General features: G+C 37.9%; 3 protein-coding genes across 4 annotated transcripts in view; 2 read left to right on the top strand and 1 right to left on the bottom strand.

The window, feature by feature from the left end:
• The window catches only part of col14a1b (collagen, type XIV, alpha 1b), a 163,275-nt gene that overhangs the window by 12,549 nt on the left and 129,294 nt on the right, over positions 1 to 21,432 (bottom strand). The window lies entirely within an intron of this gene.
• On the top strand, positions 971 to 6,268 carry LOC311501614 (natural killer cells antigen CD94-like). Its single transcript, XM_084563548.1, has 6 exons — positions 971 to 1,384; positions 2,786 to 2,905; positions 3,021 to 3,170; positions 3,286 to 3,410; positions 5,033 to 5,154; positions 5,679 to 6,268. Exons 1-6 carry the CDS (start codon positions 1,279 to 1,281, stop codon positions 5,806 to 5,808), a joined length of 753 nt encoding a protein of 250 aa, XP_084419674.1. The 5' UTR covers positions 971 to 1,278; the 3' UTR covers positions 5,809 to 6,268.
• On the top strand, positions 6,268 to 19,519 carry LOC311500919 (lymphocyte antigen 75-like). Its single transcript, XM_084562555.1, has 12 exons — positions 6,268 to 6,676; positions 7,327 to 7,446; positions 9,716 to 9,772; positions 9,926 to 9,988; positions 10,096 to 10,200; positions 10,506 to 10,651; positions 11,281 to 11,399; positions 16,932 to 16,960; positions 17,489 to 17,551; positions 17,659 to 17,763; positions 18,069 to 18,214; positions 18,846 to 19,519. The coding sequence occupies exons 1-12, from the start codon at positions 6,514 to 6,516 to the stop codon at positions 18,966 to 18,968; spliced, it is 1,239 nt and encodes a 412-aa protein (XP_084418681.1). The 5' UTR covers positions 6,268 to 6,513; the 3' UTR covers positions 18,969 to 19,519.

The raw sequence follows: 21,432 nt of genomic DNA, 5'->3' as shown, positions 1-21,432 counted from the left end.
AAATGATATATGATCAAGCTTTCTGATAAAACTATACAGTGTTGTGTAATTGGCTTCCTGTGACCATTTACCTCCTAAGGCAAGTATTAAATAAAATGATAATACAGAGAAGCAATACAAAAATATATAAAAGGAATATCACAAATAATCTGTTCGTTGTCCCTTCAGTGTCTACTATGTTCCCCTTCATATCTGCTGGCGTCTTTCTTTTCTTTGAAGCAGTCATTCAAGGTAGCATTTATCTATTTCACAATAGAAAGCTGTGCCACTGGGCTCTATTAAAACCAGTGACTACAGCTGTTCGCTATAATTTACGTAAAATCCTTAACATTCTTTGATGAGTTGTTTTTGGTGCAGTACGTTGTGAATTTGTGATCACTATCAATCTAGATATTTAAAGGTTAAGCGTTTCCTCCATGTCTCCTCTAGTGGCTCTACTACATGATAAACAAACATCCTGTTACAGCCCTAACTGCTGCTCATATCCAACTATTTCATCGTTTAGTTTTTTACTCGAAAGATCTCAAGAAAAGCTGATGCATTCAAGTCTTTAAACTTAAAACTGTTGTGTTTTGGTTATTCTCTGCTTTATAAAACCCTAAACATGCGATAATGTAAAAGGACGCTGATGAGGAAATGACAATAACAATACATTACGTCTGGTATAAAGAACGTCACGTTACACGATGCTGCAGGCTGCCATGTTATGCCACGTGTCAAACTTTTTTTTCACATGATTTATATGTTTTTAAGTTGTGTTTTTTTATGTTTTATGTCTCTCAAGGTGTGAGGAACCTCTTTGAATGTTGTCAAATAATTGACAAACCTCAGATCACATTTCAAACCACTGTCTAATTAAAATCAAAGAACTGAGCAGTGTCTTTGAAAACCGACCAAACTGAAACAACTGACCTGGAAAATGTGTTTATTTGTGTTGGATTTAAGGATATCATAATCCCAGATGAGAAAAATCAGAAAATCCAAATTAGTTCAGCAGGTTTAACGGTAAAGTGACAAAGTATTAGCTGTGTACATGTGTTTCTACCATGACTTCCTCAGTGCTTCCTGTTGAAACCTGGCCAGCAAGTACAGGAACAGAAAGGCAGAGAAACACAGACAGCAGCATCAGACAGAGCACAAAGCCTTATTTATGATTCAGGAATACAGTATTAAAACTGTTTAGCAAGAAATACAGGAACAGGAGTGATAGCACTGGGCATCATTAAACAGTAAAGTGAAGTCCGCTGAAAGTACTCTTTGGTTGTTGCATGTCTTAAGATGTCTTTTAACATTTATGAGTGCATAGATGATGGGAATGGCAGACTGGAGAAAAGGGTCGACATCTATGACAGTGCAGAGTTTGATCATATGACGCACGCCAGAGGTAGGTATTAAAACTTCATATTAAATATTGTTTTACAGTAGTGCTGCTAAAAATGACAACTGTGCAAGATAAATGGATCCAACCATGACAAAAGTGATTATAATAATATTTGTACAAGAGAATGTAAAAGCTGTGATAGAACAACTGCTGTCACTAACAGCTTTATTTGTATTCATTATCAAACTGTCATGTAACATGCATCCACTGTATCTTGTATTTGTATCACGATCAGATTCTACATGTACGCTTTAGTCAGGTGTATGTAGCTATGACAGATGTATGTTTTTTTTTCTTCTCTCTCTTTTTCGGTGTCTACCCGGTCGGCCTTAGGCAGATGGGTCCCTCCATATGAGCTGGGTTTTGTTCAAGGTTTCTTCTTGTTAAAGGGGAGTTTTTCCTGCCACTGTCGCCTATGTGGTTGCTCTGGGGGTTTCAGAACAGGTTTTGTAAAGTGTCTTGGAGAAATTTCAATGTATTTACACTATAATAAATAAGATTTAATTGAAGAAATTGAGGCGGGAAAGTGTCCGCTCCAGGTTCTCCAGCTTCCTCCCACCATCCAAAGACATGCTGGTTAGGTTCATTGGTGATTCTGTCTCTCTGTGTTAGCCCTGAGATAGACTGGAGACCTGTCCAGGGTGGACCCCCCCTCTAGACCAATGACAGCTGGGATAGACTGGAGACCTGTCCAGGGTGGAACCCCCCTCTAGACCAATGACAGCTGGGATAGGCTGGAGACCTGTCCAGGGTGGACCCCCCCTCTAGACCAATGACAGCTGGGATAGACTGGAGACCTGTCCAGGGTGGAACCCCCCTCTAGACCAATGACAGCTGGGATAGACTGGAGACCTGTCCAGGGTGGATCCTGCCTAGTGTCAAATGACAGCCAACAGAAGATGAATGAATGAATGAAGAAATTGAATTGAATAAGATTTAGCATTAACCTTACATATGTCAGCTCACCTACTCATTGGGAGAAGGGTACAGTATTTCTTTGAACATGGGACAGTTGTTCCTATGAGACGTCATAGCATTGGATAATTATATCATGTCAATATGGGCATGTTTGGCAATGCCTCTGAGAAGTGGTTCTTCATTGAGGCTACACACTGAAATAACATGTTAAAAACATAAATAGATGATAGCAGTCTGGTTGTTGTCATCTTGTCAGTCTAGCCGTAAATGTTACTATAATGGTTGTATAGGGTGTATATATTATTTTGCCAACATGGTGCAGTTGCACAACGTTTCTAAGCAGCTAGCTAACAGGTAGTGTCTCTGTCTTTATATGTGAACATATGTGGTTGTTTCTTGTGTCTAACCTCAAATGTCTTCTCAGTTAAGATGAACTGAAAAAGAAACGGCTCCTTCAAACATGCTTAATCTGCATTTTCTCTGCAGGAGCTCACACTCCAAAGCCTCCTCCAGCTGTCCAAAGAAACTGTTTTAAAACTACTGCCCTGATTCTGGGTCTACTGTGTCTCCTGCTCTTAGCGGGGATTACTGTCCTGTCCAAACTTTGTGAGGACCTCATCTTCATTTTAATGTCATACATTAAGTCAAAATAGACTTGGTTTGTTTTATATCACTGACACGGTGTGCTATGTCCCTGTCTCTTTTTTGTGCCTTTCATAAGACATTGTAATTGTCTTGAAAGAAGACCAGCTGAACACGGCCTTAAATAAGATGACAGCTGATTATGATAACCTGACGGCTGATTATGAAAACCTGAAGTCCAGTTACTGCCATTTAGGAAAAGAAAACCAGACGCAGGGAAGCAATGGAGGTGAGGTTTAAACAAACCAAAACACTGAAATTAAGTCTTACTAAACCATCATAATGACGAAGATATAATGATGTTAAACATGTCACTAAAACACCTAAACAACATTTTCTTTAAGAATGGAAGAGATTTGGATGCAGCTGCTACTACACATCTACTGACATGAAAAACTGGACAGAGAGCAGAGAAGACTGTAAGAAGAGAGGAGGAGATCTGGTGATAATAAAAAACAAAGAGGAACAAGTAAGTGTCTGATAATTGTGGCCTTTAACTATGATGTTGTGATGAATATTAAAATAAGTATTTTTGTGTCTTAATTCTGTGCATGTGAGTGTGTGTTTGTGTTGGAGCCATCTCCTCTGTTCAGAGATGGTTGTTCCAGGTTAGCACAGATAACTTTCTTAGCTCATCTTTCAAACCATCCGTCTTCTTTGTCTTAAATGTGTACATTGCCTTCCTCAAAGGAACAACACTTCTTTAGATGAGTCTTGACCAGAGGAGCTGCTTCTCATCGTTGTTGTTTAATCTCTCCTAAATGTGTGCGCTCCACTGGACAGCATTTACAATAGTTCTTAGCTTGTCTTCCGAGGACTTGTCCTTTGTATTTGTCTAAAGGTGTTTCTGGGTTTTAAATGCACCGGCATGTTGTGTTTCTACAAAATCCTTTCAAATGTCACAAACACTATGACTACAAACACAATGACCATGTGGTTACACATTCTTGTTCTCTTCTCTTTGTGGCGTTGTGGTGGCTCTTCCAGATTCTTCTTCTTGTGTTTTTACATATTGTGCTGTTTGTACCATGTGTCTTATACATGTCTGATAAAAAAGTTAAATTGTTGCCATTTGTTTATAGTTTAGTCTGTTTTTTGTTATGAGTGCAAAGTTCACTTTAAAGTCCGTGTAAAGCAAAAATAAATTTGTGTTAGGAGTTTGTCACACCACAGAAACATGTGTCATTGACCACTGAGCCAAATTTGAAAGATTAAAAAAATCGCTAAGTATATAAAATTAGATCTCAAAATCATGGAAAAATGAGCACTTCTCTCTGCTTTGAGACGCTGGGGGCGTGTCAGTTAGAGGCGCTGGAGCCACGCCCACGTGTACTGTACAAGGACGTAACCTACAGTAACAATGGAAGCTAACGTTAGCAGCGTCATCGGACGGACCCAGCCCTACCTGTTTGAGCCATCAGAGCCGTGATGGTGGCACCTGCTGTCGGCGGGACGGGAGGATGCAAGCCGGGGACTGAGAGGGTCGGTTCGGCGCCACTGACCAGTGTCAACGGACTCCTCAGAACTCCGGACTTTTCCTTACGTTGTCCTCCGTCGGAAACTTAAATAAGCTAACGGAGCCATTACCCTGCACACTGTGGCATCCAGGAAAGATGCACAAGCGACGACGAGGAGACATGACTGGTTAGCTGACTGGTTAGCTCGTTAGCTAGCTGCAAACTATCGTAAGAGATGCTATCCGAGACTCGAGAGCGAGCGGGAAAACCAGCGTTACGTAACGCGGCCCCACTTACTGACCCGCCCATTAAATCCTGGACACAGAAATCTTGAAAAACTTTCGAGAAGCCTAGCTCCAAAAATAAATTCTAAATGGTTGAATGGCTTTTACATGTTTTGAGTAAATACATTTATGACCTATTTAATGTGTTTAGAAGAAAATGTCAGAATTTGGTTTACACGGACTTTAATAAGCACACTCATTCTGCTTGTTGGATTTATGCTGCGTCATGATTCTGTCTTTTGTCCTACTTGGTTTAAAACTGTTGACATGAGGCTTCATATTTTAACTAAAGGAATGAATGTATGACAAAAAGAAATAACAAAACATCTGCTCTTTTGACTAATTATCAGGAATTTGTCAGTAAGCTCAATAAACATGGAGATTCCTGGATTGGTTTGGAGATGGTACAAACAAATGATTGGAAAAAGAAGTGGATCTGGACCTGGTTGGACGGATCGACAGCATCATATATGTAAGTAATGACAATATTCATTCATTTTCTGTAACTGCTTGTCCTCTGGAGGGTTGCAGGGGGCTGGAGCCTAACCCAGCTGTAATGACAATATTAATTTATTTAAAATAAAGGTCCATACATATCTGTACGCTGCTCATTCTCAATGAATGATTATAAAACGTGTTTTGTCACCACACTCTGAATTTGAATTCTGGCTTTTATTTAAGAAGTGAAAGGTGGAAGAAGTTGAAACCACTGATGTAGAATTTTAAAAGCTCTGGATGATGAAATTGTAATCTACCTCTATACCACATGAGGGCATCAAGGGGTTCCGTTAATTAAGGCTTAAAATATACAGGAAAAAAAGAACAAAACATGGATCTTAACATCTTGATGTGCATTGTAGAAATCTGTTTAAAGTTACAAGGAAAGGAAAGTGTTCAATATGAGTCTGTGAACAAGAGAGTTTCAAAGTTCATGAGTTGGAGACAAAATCTTCCTATTTTACTGTAACAATTAATAACATGCTGCTGGTTCAACAGGGTCTGGAAGGCTGGAGTGATTCTAAACCCTGAGGATGATTCCAAAGTATATATTGATCAACAAGGAACATGGATTCACACCAGCACCTACAATGAAACCAAACACTGGATCTGTGAGAGACAAATCTAATGAGAGTTTCTTCTGAGTAAAATAATGAAGACAAACATGAGAAATAAAACTTACAGGACATATAAAAGGAGAAAATAAAATCATCCACAAGGACAAAATACCAACATGTCATAGTCTCCTTTCTGTTCTTCAATAATAAAATAGTTAATGTAGGGGTAACTAGAGAAGAAGGTCTCTGAATGTCCTAAATGAGAAGGATTCATTTCCATGTGGTAAATGAAGACACTGTCTCAAAGTGAATGTGTCTTCTCTACACTGCATGATTCAGCCTGATGGTGGCAGTAATGGACACAGTTCTTGTTTTATGTAAATAGTTAATCCTCTGTGTGTATGTGAGTGTGTTAAGGTGAGGCATTTATTAAAACCTGCCTGATGATGTTCTCAGTTAGTTGTAATTTTATTTATAATTTTTTTTAAAACAATGAATCTGTCATCTCTTCAGCTGCTTCATAAACATCAAATGTGGAACAATAAAGTTTTCTTTCTGAAGGTGTTGAAACAAGTTGTGCGTGTCTTTGCAGGCTGTTACTTCCTCAAAGTGCTCTAGTGAAACCAGACAGGAGGCTGGACAAGAAGCACATTAACATCAGTTCAAAGAATAACCTTCTTGAATTTGCAGCATATCTTCTGGAGTACTGCCCTAGTTAACCAGCAACAAGAGGAACAGCAAGTCCAGTGAAGCTACAGTTCAGCTCTCCTCTTAAGATGTCGTCAGATATTTACGCCAGACCAGATTTATCAAAGAAGGTGAGATACACCAGGAAGGTACAAGAAGATGGAGCAGAATGGAAGGAGAAGGAGGTGGCTATCTACCAGAGTGTAGACGATATCAGACACGATCCTACTGATTTTCAGTCACAGGAAGGAGGTGAGTAAATTCTGAATGTGACAGTTCAATAATATAAAATAATGCTCAACAGTCTGTGTATGTGGGTATTAAAACATGTTGGTCAGATATGTGTATCTATGACAGATGTATGTTTATCTTGCTGTTCTCTTTCTTCTGTCTGTACCCAGCTGGCCTTAGGCAGATGGTTCCTCCATATGAGCTGGTTCTGGTTCTGCTCAAGGTTTCTTCCTGTTAAAAGGGAGTTTTTCCTGCCACTGTCGCCTTCAGGCTGCTCTGGAGGTTTCAGGCGGGGTTTTGTAAAACGTCTTGAGACGATTTGTATTGTTACTGACACTATATAAATAAAATTGAATTGAATTGAATTAATATAAGAACCCCACATTAGTTCTCAGTTCTACTCTGCTTTCTAGTTCAATGAACATGTTTCTGCTGCATCAACAGTTTGTTTTACAGATGTTTCCTACAGTTAGTGTGATTATGCTCTTTTCACAAACGCCTATCAAAACCTACCAGAGCCTCATTGTGTAGAAAACTTGTTTGGTGTGAACAAGTTGATGTGAACGTTTAATATTTTCTTGTTTTGCTGTTGTGTTGATGTCATCCAAACCACAGACCTAAGCAGAAGGAAGTCTATGAATAAACCCACTCTGTGATATTTGCATTTACAGGAAGACAGAGTGAGAAACATCCTCCAGACCAGAAAGGGCCTTTCAGAGGAGCTACATTGGTTCTCAGTGTGCTGTGCCTCCTGTTGTTAGCTGGAACCATCATCGTCCTAATCATATACCGTAAGAAAAAACCTCTGAGCAACTGATGAACTGGATGTATTGCTGTATGTCATTGAAGACATTCTTTTCCATCAAAGACTGATCAGTTACACAACAATGTAGTTCTCCAGTGCATGCATAGTAGAGTTGGCTTTGCCTGCCAATGTATTGGCACATATATTGTTATTGCTCGGTGTTGTGAAGAGAAGGCCCTGGAGGAGGATTGATCTGAAGGAAGCAGGAAGTAGGCGGAGTCTGTCTTGATTAGAGCCTGTATATATGAGAGCCTGTGCAGGTGTGCAGCCTTTTGAAACCCTGCAGCAGAACCCTGGGCTCTCTCCTTGCTGCAATAGTTTGTCTGAGTAAAATATAAAACCAGCATCAATTGCCTGCCATCCTCGCCAGAAATAAACCAAGTTAAACCAGATCTTACAGTGTCTCTTTGTGCCTGACCGCACAGCTGTTGTGTTGACAACTTTCCTGGTACCCAGCAACAACACTTTACACAGTTTGAGTCGAGCTATTTTACACTCGGGCTTCATTTACTTCCGCCTTCTTCTGTAATATTTCGGTTCACTACTCCGTCCAGAGTTCTTAAAAAAAAAACAAACAGACAAATTGTATATCCAGACGTGCGCCTTAATCGGGACAAGTGTGCTATGAGTTTTCTAAGCGATTCTTCCAACGGGGCGAGAATAATCGGGCAAAATACAGGCGTTTTGTCCCATTGACATGAATGGAGAAGCCCGAAAAATCGGCAACATTCCAAAAGATTCTGGTTTATAATGGATCCCTATGGCCGCAATCTAGCTTCAAAGTTTCTTTAAAATTCTGAAAAAAAAGTGGCCACAGTTTTTGAGGTAGAGAGATAAAAAAAACGTATAAAAACGTAGGGATTTTGGTTGGCTTTCAGATGGTGTTGGTTTGATTTGTGTGGGACGTACGGTTTGGACTGTAGCTTCCTCCGAGCGAGGAGTGCGCCAACCACTTTTCGAATTTTTCCCCATGTGTGTGTATGTGGAATTTGAGACCCGTTTTTCGTCCAAAATAAATTTCCCTCCTCGCCTTTCTCAATCGACTGAGGCCACAATTTTCACAGTACGTGCGTGGAAATACACAAAATCATAGAGGACAAGCGGCTGACGCTCACGATGTGTTCATTTTCCCGATAGGACTTGTAGTTTTTGATTTATGAGCATTAGTTGGGACCCCTAATCCTAGGGTCCAGTTTTTTTGGACCTCCCTCTCACTCAGGCAGAGGTGAGAGGCAGAAGGAGACTTCAGCAGCAGCTGGCCCTGGTAGCCATGACAACCGGACCCTAACGAGCTGACACACGCAGCAGAAGAGGAGCACATTCACACAGACACAGAGTGCCAAAACATTATGACCCCTCAACCCATTACAGAGTGCCAAAACATTATGACCCCTCAACCCATTACAGCTCTATAGTAGGGAGGCAGAACCCAACACCGTGTGGAGCTAGCAGCATTGGCACAGTCAACATTTCTGCAGGAATTTTCTAGTTTAGTTTCTAGTTTAGTTTGTTTCTCAGCTCCAAGACCAGAATCTTTTAAAAGGCTCTCATTACTAATGAACAGACATCACTGATTCATGTGATCATTTCTACTAGTGGTTGAATGAATGAGTTAAACTCCTCTTCCTCAGATCAGCCCTGTTGAGTAGGTGGTCTTTAATGTGACCCAGGACTCATGGTGTGTTCACACTACCAAAGGAAGGAGGTCACATGTGCTGTCCTTTCAGACTGGTCAGGATGGATGTTAACGGTCTGAACGGGGTGATAGACACAGCTCTGACAGTAATTTAAAATGAACACTGTCTTTTACCAGCTGAAGAACAAAAGTAGTTGTTGTTAATCTGCTTTTGTTCTGGACTTGCATAAGAAATTTTCTCAAATGATGACACCTACACACCAACACACACAATAGTATGTTAAAGGGCTTTTAATAAACATGGCAAATAGTGAGACTGAAACTGTACATGAAGGAAGGTAACTCTTGATTGTGACTAAATTATTCTGTTGGTCCTTTTCTTAATGTGTTGCAATTCACTCAAATATAACCAGCAAGCCACAGAGCAAATATGACAGCTGAAGAAGATTTAACTGTTTATCATTTGAAATCAAGGAAAGACATTAATAATTTAATAGAATATCTGTATTACAAAAGTACAATATGACTGTGTTCCAATTTACAACTTTATAGTTCAACAACATATTTTGTTTGTTTTATTTTGTTTTTGTATTAACTGTTTCCTGATCTCAACACTTAGACGACACCAACAGTCAGTTACAAGATGAAGTAAAGAGACTGAACAACAAGACACAGGGTAAGAAACATATAACCTGACTGAGAAGCTTCCACCTTCACTCTACATAGTAAAACTGTCTTATCAATGTACAGCACTTTGAGATGTGGTTGTTTTTAAAGTGCTTTATAAATAAAGTTGAGCTGAGTTTTATCAACTATTTTTGTTCTAAAGACCTGGAAGCCAACAACAGCCTGTTACAGGATGAAGTAAGGCGACTGAATGTCAAGACTCGTGGTAAGAAACATATAACCTGTCTGTGAAGCTTCCACCTTCACTCTTCATAGTAAAACTTAACATTTTCATATTGTTTTACTGTTTTATCAACTATTTTTGTTCTAAAGACCTGGAAGCCAACAACAATCACCTACAGAGAAGATACGAAACACTGAGTCAAGATCACAGCCAGTTACAGGATGAAGTAAAGAAGCTAAGAGACACGATTGAAGGTGAGGAAATATTCTAAACTAATGTAACAATCAGTATTGTTCACCTTTAACCTGACTTTATCTTTACTTTTCATTATTACTGTTTATGCTGTTTCAGTATTCCTGTATGGATATTTACGTTGGGGACAGTTACTGATGAATGAGACAGAAAACCTGAATTAAAATGAAGTATTTATAGAGTGAACAACCTGAAAGGGAAAAGTGACTGACAAGAAAGATCTTTAACTAAATATTGAAACTAGAAGACTTATCAGTCTGATACTGAGTGACATGAAATCTGTCTTTAAAACATGTTTGACATTAAGGGAAGTGGTGTCCTGAAGGATGGAAGAGATCTGGATGCAGTTGTTACTTTAAATTCACTGAGTGGCGGAAAACTTGGGATGAGAGCAGGACAGACTGTCAGAGTAAAGGAGCTGATCTGGTGATCATAAACAGCAAAGAGGAACAGGTGGGTGAGTTTGTTAATGTGTGTGATCTTTGTTGTAACTGCCAGTGATCTGTTACTTGTGTTTCTGAACTGCTTCCTGTTTGAAGTTTGATTCATTTCTTTGTCAGGTTAAAACTTTCAGGTCCTGAATGAATTGATCCTCTGAGATTTTTATTCATCAACTATAACATGAGGCTAAAATCAAACACCTGGATATAGTTTACATAATTCAGACTGTGGACTTTAAAGTTATATTTAGTGTTTGTAGGTTTATTACTGCCCATTTACTGTGGAAAAGAAGAGTGGTTGAATATATATAATAAGAATATAAGACTAGCATGAAGAATGAGAACTAAGAGATGAGACAGTTTCTAACAAGAGGAAATATCAGACCAATTATTAATATAGGACCAAATTTTTAAAGGACATGTAAGAACACACTGTAAGAACAAGTTATTTAAAACAAAAAACCATGGTTGAAATTATATTCTTTAATTCTTTGGGTATTTCTAATTTATTTCTAATTTATTCCTTAAAAAGCTGAACAGCTGCAACACATTTAGTTCTTCCTTCAGACAAAGTCAAAAGATGATGTTACTGTAACAGAGATACAGAGTTATAAGTGAAACTATTTTTGTCTCATCAACTAGGAATTTGTCAGCAAACTGAGTATGAATGAAGAGTCCTGGATCGGTCTATCCACACAATGGAAACATCAAGAACGGAGATGGGAATGGGAATGGGTGGATGGATCACCACTGACACCACAGTGAGTTTTTTGTTATCAAAATAACCATTTTGATGTCAATCCAATGTTACACCTATCTAATACTTGATTGCTTTTTAACAACTTACAGAGTCAAAGGAAAAGTTAGTTACAACAACTCAGTTTAAAGAACTCAGGATACAAAAATATCAAACATTCACTCGAGTTAATTCAGCGTGCTGCACTGTTTCTTCTCCCACAGAACAAATATTGATTATATGAGGAGTTTATCAAAGATAAGAACATAAGGAGGAGCAAAATTAATTTGATCTTTGGTCACAGTGATTAAAAAGAGCAGCTTTACCATCAAGTTCTCCTGACTGAGGTACTGCAGCAAAAATATCTGAATCCCAGGAAACATTTTCCTCCTAGACAGATATTTAAAAGAGATATTTGTAAACTAAAACACCTCAAACAGCAGCAGGTCAGACATAACTCATTTATTATGAATGTTTAAAGCATGGATTTAATATTTGTTACAATTTAAAAGTTATTTCAGTTTGTGTGATGATCCTCAGTGAAGTCAAAAATAGAAGAAGAGAGACACTACTGAGCATGTGCAGTGGACTTAAAAAACATGAATCAGAGGAAGAAGAGAGAAAACATTTGTGGAACATCCAGTTTTAATTAGAATGAGTGAATGGACACCATCATTAAGTTCAATGTCCAATATTCAGGAGATGATCATTCCACACTTGAACCCATAACTTGTATTTTTGGATGTCGCTAATTCCATAAAACATTCTGAGAAAGACTGAACATATTTAAAGTATTTAAGGAGAGAGTCAGCTTTATTTGAATGTGAGAATAATTACTTTTAGTCCTTTTAAACAATATTTTATTTGTCATGCAGGTTCTGGGCAGCAGGACAGCCACAATATTACAGTAATGCTTACAGTTATGCAGCATGTTGCAATAAACAAGGAAACTGGACAAGCCAATATTCCAATTCATATAAAAAGAACTGGATCTGTGAGAAATAGATTTCCAGCTTTCATTGATGACAGAGGGATGTGCAAAGTCTGACTGAATGAAATCTGACCAAAGACTCTGACATGTCCTGAATGAACATCAGAGTCTCTCTCTTCTCTCTTCTGGTTCTATGTGAGACATGAACACAGCCTCTAATAAATGCATTTATAGAGTTAAACCTTTGTATCTCTACATTACATGAGCTGGAGAAACTTTACAAACAACTTTCTGGCTTTGCTTGTATTTGAATGTAGTGTATGTATAATGTTTCATGTCCAGTGTAATGCACATATTGTAGATCAGCTACCTGTGTTGTGGTTTTCACTGCTGCTACTTCCTGTCTACTGTCTGTTGAAAGCTGCCTGACTCAGGAAGAAACAATCAGACAGTGAAGCTAATTCATTCTGTGTCACATATATCCAGAGATGAAGTCAACATCTCTTCAGTGCTTCACATTAACTCTCATTGTTGTATTGTTTTCTAAGAGCACTGAGTACTCTGCCCTCCACATACATGAGGAGAAGGTAGAGAGAGTAGAGAACTTTAGTTCCTTGATATTGGCCGACCTCACCTGGCCTACATACATCCACCCTCTGGTGGGGAAGGCCCAACACAGACTTTACTTTCTTTAGGAAGCTGAAGAACGCTCACCTCCCTCATCACCTGCTGATCAACTTCTACCAGTCAGCAATAGAGAGCCTCCTGACTTAGTGCTGCTGGGAGTGGTTCACTAGCTGCCTGGTAAAGGACAGAAAGGACCTGCAGTGGGTGGAGCTATCAGCTCAACACCCCAGATACATGGAGGTGGAAGTGTTGTTGGTGTGTTCAACAGACCAGTGTTTTATAGCAGTCTAACCTTAATTAACCTCTGGTCTAAATGGAACAATGATCAAGAACAAAGACGTAAATATTACAGTAATTACTTGCAACAATATTTGAGCACTAATAAAATGTCCTGCCTTATCAAAGAGTCTCACTGTGTGTAAACACAGTCAGAACAACTTCACATACTGTAACTGAACTGAAATGCTTATCTTGCTAAATGTTGTTAGTTTCCCTGTTAGAAAAATTTAAATAACCAATAGATCACACGTCACATTTCCTGTGTCAGAACAACTGCTTCTCTCTTCTGGTTCTATGTTTCATATGAAGGCGGTCTCTAATAAAGGCATTTATACGTATGTTGATGCTACAGCTATAAGTTAAACTTTTCTTTCTTTGCATTCTGAGAACAAGAAACATTAAAAGATTACAAACAACCTCTGGGCTTTGCTTGTATTTTATTGTACTGTATGTAAAAGGTGTGAAATTGTAACATAATACAGATTGTCTTAAAACCGTTTGAGTTGTGGTTTGTGCTGCTGCTACTTCCTCAGTACTGTCTATTAAAAGATGCCTCATCAGAAAGAAACAAGTCAGACAGAGAAGCCTGGTCAAACAGTTTCAGCCTCAAGATGTCTAGAGAAACTCAAGCTGCAGCAGATTTGAGGGTGAAATATGTCAGGATTCAAAAATGTTCAAACCTTCAGCCGAGTCAGTTCAGCTTGTTGGATTTGTGTGTTCAGGTTTTTTGCTGTACTGTTTCTTATGTGACAGAACACATATTGTTTCTACATGAAGTTTATCCAAGTTAAGAACACATGAAGGAACAAGCTGAGTTTGATCTTTAGTTACAGTGTTGAATTAAAAGAGCAGCTTCACGAGAGAGTTTCCCTGCAGGTCAACCGAGGTACTGCAGCCACAGCGATGATAACAAAACATGTCAAACAGCATCAGACCAGATATTATTATTTTATGGATTTCTGAAGCCTGAAAATGTAAAATTTGTAAGTTGAAAAGCTATTTTAGTTTGTGTGATGATGCTCAGTGAAAAGTTGAAAGTGTGCTTCAGGAAAGACACACTACTGAGCATATGAAGTAGATTTAAAAACCAGGAATCATACTTCTGGATTATCCAACATTAAATATAAAGTTTGAAAAGACTCCATCTTTGAGTACAGTGTCTTGATTCCATAATACGTGTGATCAGTTCAGACTGAAAACATACTTGTGTGTCACTTGTGTTTTTAGACGTCTGTCAATTACATAAAAAATACTTGAAAAGACATACTGACATAAAAGTATTTAAAAAGAGAATCGGATTTAGTTGAATGTGAGAATCATCATTTTCCTTCCACTTTAACAATATTATATCTGACAAGCAGGTTCATGGCAGCAGGACAGAGTTATAATAATAATACATTTTATTAATAAGCACCTTTCAGGACACACAAGGACACTACAAAGATAAAACAAGACAATAAATCAAAGAAAGAAGAAAAGGACTGATTATTCCCATCGACCCTCTGCAGCATGTTACAACCAACAAGGACAATGATGAAGAAATATGAAACTTCTAACAGCTGGATCTGTGAGAAAAAGATTTCCTGCTTTCATTAATAACAGAGGGATGTACAGTGTAGGGAGCCAATACAAAAGAGCAAATTCTCTGCCTTATCAAAGAACCTCACTGTAAAACAACTTAAAATAACTGAACTGCTATTTTGTTGAATGCTGTTAGTTTCTCTGCTGGAAAAATATAAGTCACTGAAAGGTCACACATTACATTTCCTGTGTCAGAATAACTGGTTTCCTCTTCTGTTTCTCTGTGTGATATGAAAGCAGTCACTAAAAAAGGCATCTATATGTTTACTGCTGCTACAGCTGAGTTAAACTTCTGTATCTCTGCATTATGTCAACAGGAAAAATAAAGATTTATGATAATAACTTTCAGGTTGTGGTGTATATTATGTACTGTATGTAAAGGTTTAAGGTTAAGGTTTAATTCCAGTGTAATGTAGATTTATACGGCTAGACAGATAGTTAACAGCATGAAGAAGGGAAACTCTAGAAATCTTGTTGAGGATGGATGTTTTATCTTTTGTTCTCTTTCCTTCCTCAGTTTTATTTCTTAAGTTTTTTCTCCATTTAAGTCTGTAAGACTGAAAGAATAAACCGAAAATAAACATTATAAAAGTATAATGTCTGTCGTGTCTTTTACACAATAAAACTACAGACGTTCTAAATGTATAGAAATGAAATAAACATCCATAGTATCACCAGACTCACTGCTACACTGTTACTAACGTTATCCATATGACTGAGGCCCCCTACTGGACACATTAAACACTACATCTGCTAAAATAAAAGCCTTCAACCGCAGTGTAACTCCAGAAAACAGACACAGACACGACCGTCATGAAATACATTAGTGGAGGTAAACATGTACATCACACACTAAACCACAATGCTGACATGTAATTACTGACAGAGATCTAACCAAGCTCTGTGCTGAAGCAGACTCCTGGATGAGTTCTGCGCTGTGCTCGAACTGGTCCGTCACTGAAACGAGTCCGACTAGGAACTATGACTCAAAGCCGCAAGGTGGAACACAGATTGTATTAAAGCTGTTTGAGTTGTGGTTTGTGCTGCTGCTACTTCCTCAGTACTGTCTATTAAAAGATGCCTCATCAGGAAGAAACAAGTCAGACAGAGAAGCCTGGTCAAACAGTTTCAGCCTCAAGATGTCTAGAGAAACTCAAGCTGCAGCAGATTTGAGGGTGAAATATGTCAGAGGGGTCCATGAGGATGGAAGAGAGAGAGAGCAGAGAGAGGTGGAGATCTTAGATGGAGAGCAGCACCCTGATCTGAGTTTACAAAGAGCTGGTAAGAAGAAAATGATAAACATATCAAAATAAAAGCTGGTGTTAAGGATTAGTGTTTAGGTATTTGAATTAGTTTTGAACTACTTTTATGTCTTTAGTTTGACTTTTGTAGAGGATCATATAGAAGACCATATTACATTATCAACTCTTTTTAGTCCCTGTAAGTAAAGAACAAACATGATGAACTTATCTGAGTCATTTTCAGGTCACTTTATGTTGAAATGTCTTTCAGTTCAAATGTCAGTATTACCTCAGAACAGATTATAAAACGATCCACAGTTTAAAAAGTCTTAAAGAGTAACTTCACCCCAGCTCTGAACTTAACTCCACCCACTGTGTTATTCTGAATAAGAACAAGGAGTTGCTCAGTGTCAGACACTTTCATCTGTTTGCTTGTCTCCTGCTCTCTCTGCTCACACAGACTGTATTTTAATTTAACGTGAATCCAATTAAATCTATTTTAGTTTCATTTCTGTTTCTGTTGTCAGACAATGAAAAGACTGTGAAATAGTCACTGAAGCACAGTCCTTTAAAACTACATGTTAACCAGGAGTTACTTCAAAGTCATTTCAAAGCTGCTGCTAAAATCCTGATTTTATGACCAACATCATCTGAGTTAAAGACTACGTCTGGATTGATCTGATAAAACTGAGCATCATTTCAAACAGTAGGAGGCGTTTTGAGCTGTTTTCAACCAATGAAATTCAGATTCATAGAACTTGTGTATTTATGTCAATATTAACATCAGCACTGATGCTTTTCATCACAATACAGTCACATTATTTAGTTTACAGCTCACAAACTTGTTTGAGTGTGCATTATCTCTTTAATGAATTGATTTCTCTGTGTATTTCTGCAGGAAAACAAACCCAGAAAAACCTCCCAGCTGTGAAAAGAAGAGGTTTCAGAGCATTTAAAGTGACACTTGGAGTGCTGTATCTTCTGATTCTGGCTGGATTTGTGATACGCTGTGAGGAGGTTTATTCCACTATGTTGGATCTTTTATTATTTTCCACATTATCTGCTCTTTAATGGACATAACTTCGATCGCTTGATATTCTCACTTAATATCTCAATCAGAAACAGTAAGCTGAGTCAGTTACATACACACAGGAGGTTAAAGAACAGTGGATTTATCAAGTAACTAAGTTGAAGATTCAAAATTATGACAATAATATTTAATACTGCACAGGATGAGACATAATTCTGGGTATATTTTAAAAGGGAATGGTTTGATATTTTTGTTTTGTTGTATTCTGACCAGATATTTTGATTACTGTGGAAAAAGACCAGATGAAGACCAAAGTTTTAGGTAAGAAACGTCAAAATATAAATGCTATAGAACTTCACACTTTACATTATTCCTGATTATTTTAACTTTGTGTTACTGTTTTGATTATTGTAATTGTTCTCAAGACCTGGTAGCCAACAACAGCCAGTTACAGGATGAAGTAAAGCGACTGAAAGCCAAGACTCATGGTAAGAAACATATAACCTGACTGTGAAGCTTCCACCTTCACTCTTCGTAGTAAAACTTAACATTTTCACATGGTTGTAATGTTTTATGAATTATTTGTGTTCTAAAGACCTGGAAGCCAACAACAGTCGCCTACAGAGAAGATACGAAACACTGAGTCAAGATCACAGCCTGTTACAGGATGAAGTAAAGAAGCTAAGAGACACGACTGAAGGTGAGGAAATATTCTAAACTAATGTAATAATCAGTATTGTTCACCTTTAACCTGACTTTATCTTTAGTTTTCATTATTACTGTTTATGCTGTTTCAGTATTCCTGTATGGATATTTACGTTGGGGACAGTTACTTAGGAATGAGACAGAAAACCTGAGTTAAAATGAAATATTAATAGAGTGAACAACCTGAAAGGGAAAAGTGACTGACAAGAAAGATCTTTAACTAAATATTGAAACTAGAAGACTTATCAGTCTGATACTGAGTAACATGAAATCTGTCTTTAAAACATGTTTGACATTAAGGGAAGTGGTGTCCTGAAGGATGGAGGAGATCTGGATGCAGTTGTTACTTTAAATTCACTGAGTGGTGGAAAACTTGGGATGAGAGCAGGAGAGACTGTCAGAGAGAAGGAGCTGATCTGGTGATCATAAACAGCAAAGAGGAACAGGTGGGTGAGTTTGTTAATGTGTGTGATCTTTGTTGTAACTACCAGTGATCTGTTACTTGTGTTTCTGAACTGCTTCCTGTTTGAAGTTTGATTCATTTCTTTGTCAGGTTAAAACTTTCAGGTCCTGAATGAATTGATCCTCTGAGATTTTTATTCATCAACTATAACATGAGGCTAAAATCAAACACCTGAATATAATTTACATAATTCAGACTGTGGACTTTAAAGTTATATTTAGTGTTTGTAGGTTTATTACTGCCCATTTACTGTGAAAAAGAAGAGTGGTTGAATATATATAATAAGAATATAAGACTAGCATGAAGAATGAGAACTAAGAGATGAGACAGTTTCTAATAAGAGGAAATATCAGACCAATTATTAATATAGGACCAATTTTTTTAAAGGACATGTAAGAACACACTGTAAGAACAAGTTATTTAAAACAAAAAATCATGGTTGAAATTATATTCTTTAAATCTTTGTAGTCTTTGTTTCATGTTTCTAATTTATTCCCAAAAAAGCTGAACAGCTGCAACACATTTAGTTTTTCCTTCAGACAAAGTGAAAAGATGATGTTACTGTAACAGAGATACAGAGTTATAAGTGAAACTATTTTTGTCTCATCAACTAGGAATTTGTCAGGAAACTGAGTATGAATGAAGAGTCCTGGATCGGTCTATCCACAGAATGGAAAGATCAAGAACGAAGATGGGAATGGGAATGGGTGGATGGATCACCACTGACTCTAGAGTGAGTGTTTTGTTATCAAAATAACCATTTTGATGTCAATCCAATGTTACACCTATCTAATACTTGACTGCTTTTTAACAACTTACAGAATCAAAGGAAAAGTTAGTTACAACAACTCAGTTTAAAGAACTCAGGATTCAAAAAGTTTCAAACATTCAGCCGAGTTAATTCATCATGCTGCACTGTTTCTTCTCCCACAGAACAAATATTGATTATATGAGGAGTTTTTGAAAGATAAGAACATATGAAGGAGCAAAATTAATTTGATCATTGGTCACAGTGATTAAAAAGAGCAGCTTTACCATCAAGTTCTCCTGTAGGTCAACTGAGGTACTGCAGCAAAAATCCCTGAATCCCAGGAAACATTTTCCTCCTAGACAGATATTTAAAAGTGATATTTGTAAACTAAAACACCTCAAACAGCAGCAGGTCAGACATAACTCATTTATTATGAATGTTTAAAGCATGGATTTAATATTTGTTACAATTTAAAAGTTATTTCAGTTTGTGTGATGATCCTCAGTGAAGTCAAAAAGAGAAGCAAGAGAGACACTACTGAGCATGTGCAGTGGGCTTAAAAAACATGAATCAGAGGAAGAAGAGAGAAAACAGTCAGATATGTGTATCTATGACAGATGTATGTTTATCTTGCTGTTCTCTTCTCTCTTTCTTCTGTCTGTACCCGGCTGGCCTTAGGCAGATGGTTCCTCCATATGAGCTGGGTTCTGCTCGAGGTTTCTTCCTGTTAAAAGGGAGTTTTTCCTGCCACCGTTGCCTTCAGGCTGCTCTGGGGGTTTCAGGCCGGGTTTTTGTAAAGCGTCTTGAGACGATTTGTATTGTTATTGACGCTATATAAATAAAATTGAATTGAATTGAATTGAATTTCTGGAACATCCAGGTTTAATTAGAATGAGTGAATGGACACCATCATTAAGTTCAGTGTCCAATATTCAGGAGATGATCATTCCACACTTGAACCCTTAACTTGTATTTTTGGATGTCACTAATTCCATAAAACATTCTGAGAAAGACTGAACATATTTAAAGTATTTAAGGAGAGAGTCAGCTTTATTTGAATGTGAGAATAATTACTTTCAGTCCTTTTAAACAATGTTTTATTTGTCATGCAGGTTCTGGGCAGCAGGACAGCCACAATACAGTTATGCAGTATGTTGCAATAAACAAGGACAATGGACGACAAGCGAATATTCCTCTTCATATAGAAAGAACTGGATCTGTGAGAAATAGATTTCCAGCTTTCATTGATGACAGAGGGATGTGCAAAGTCTGACTGAATGAAATCTGACCAAAGACTCTGACATGTCCTGAATGAACATCAGAGTCTCTCTCTTCTCTCTTCTGGTTCTATGTGAGACATGAACACAGCCTCTAATAAATGCATTTATAGAGTTAAACCTTTGTATCTCTACATTACATGAGCTGGAGAAACTTTACAAACAACTTTCTGGCTTTGCTTGTATGAATGTAGTGTATGTATAATGTTTCATGTCCAGTGTAATGCACATATTGTAGATCAGCTACCTGTGTTGTGGTTTTCACTGCTGCTACTTCCTGTCTACTGTCTGTTGAAAGCTGCCTGACTCAGGAAGAAACAATCAGACAGTGAAGCTAATTCATTCTGTGTCACATATATCCAGAGATGAAGTCAACATCTCTTCAGTGCTTCACATTAACTCTCATTGTTGTATTGTTTTCTAAGAGCACTGAGTACTCTGCCCTCCACATACATGAGGAGAAGGTAGAGAGAGTAGAGAACTTTAGTTCCTTGATATTGGCCGACCTCACCTGGCCTACATACATCCACCCTCTGGTGGGGAAGGCCCAACACAGACTTTACTTTCTTTAGGAAGCTGAAGAATGCTCACCTCCCTCATCACCTGCTGATCAACTTCTACCAGTCAGCAATAGAGAGCCTCCTGACTTAGTGCTGCTGGGAGTGGTTCACTAGCTGCCTGGTAAAGGACAGAAAGGACCTGCAGTGGGTGGAGCTATCAGCTCAACACCCCAGATACATGGAGGTGGAAGTGTTGTTGGTGTGTTCAACAGACCAGTGTTTTATAGCAGTCTAACCTTAATTAACCTCTGGTCTAAATGGAACAATGATCAAGAACAAAGACGTAAATATCACAGTAATTACTTGCAACAATATCTGAGCACTAATAAAATGTCCTGCCTTATCAAAGAGTCTCACTGTGTGTAAACACAGTCAGAACAACTTCATATACTGTAACTGAACTGTATATCTTGTTGAATGTTTCCCTGCTAGAAAAATATCAATAACCAATAGATCACACATCACATTTCCTGTGTCAGAACAACTGCTTCTCTCTTCTGGTTCTATGTTTCATATGAAGGCGTTCTCTAATAAAGGCATTTATACGTATGTTGATGCTACAGCTATAAGTTAAACTTTTCTTTCTTTGCATTCAGAGAACAAGAAACATTAA

Source organism: Chelon labrosus (genome assembly GCF_963514085.1).
Source record: "Chelon labrosus genome assembly, chromosome: 16".
Taxonomy (NCBI): Eukaryota; Metazoa; Chordata; class Actinopteri; order Mugiliformes; family Mugilidae; genus Chelon; species Chelon labrosus.
This window is presented reverse-complemented; position numbering and strand designations above follow the sequence as displayed.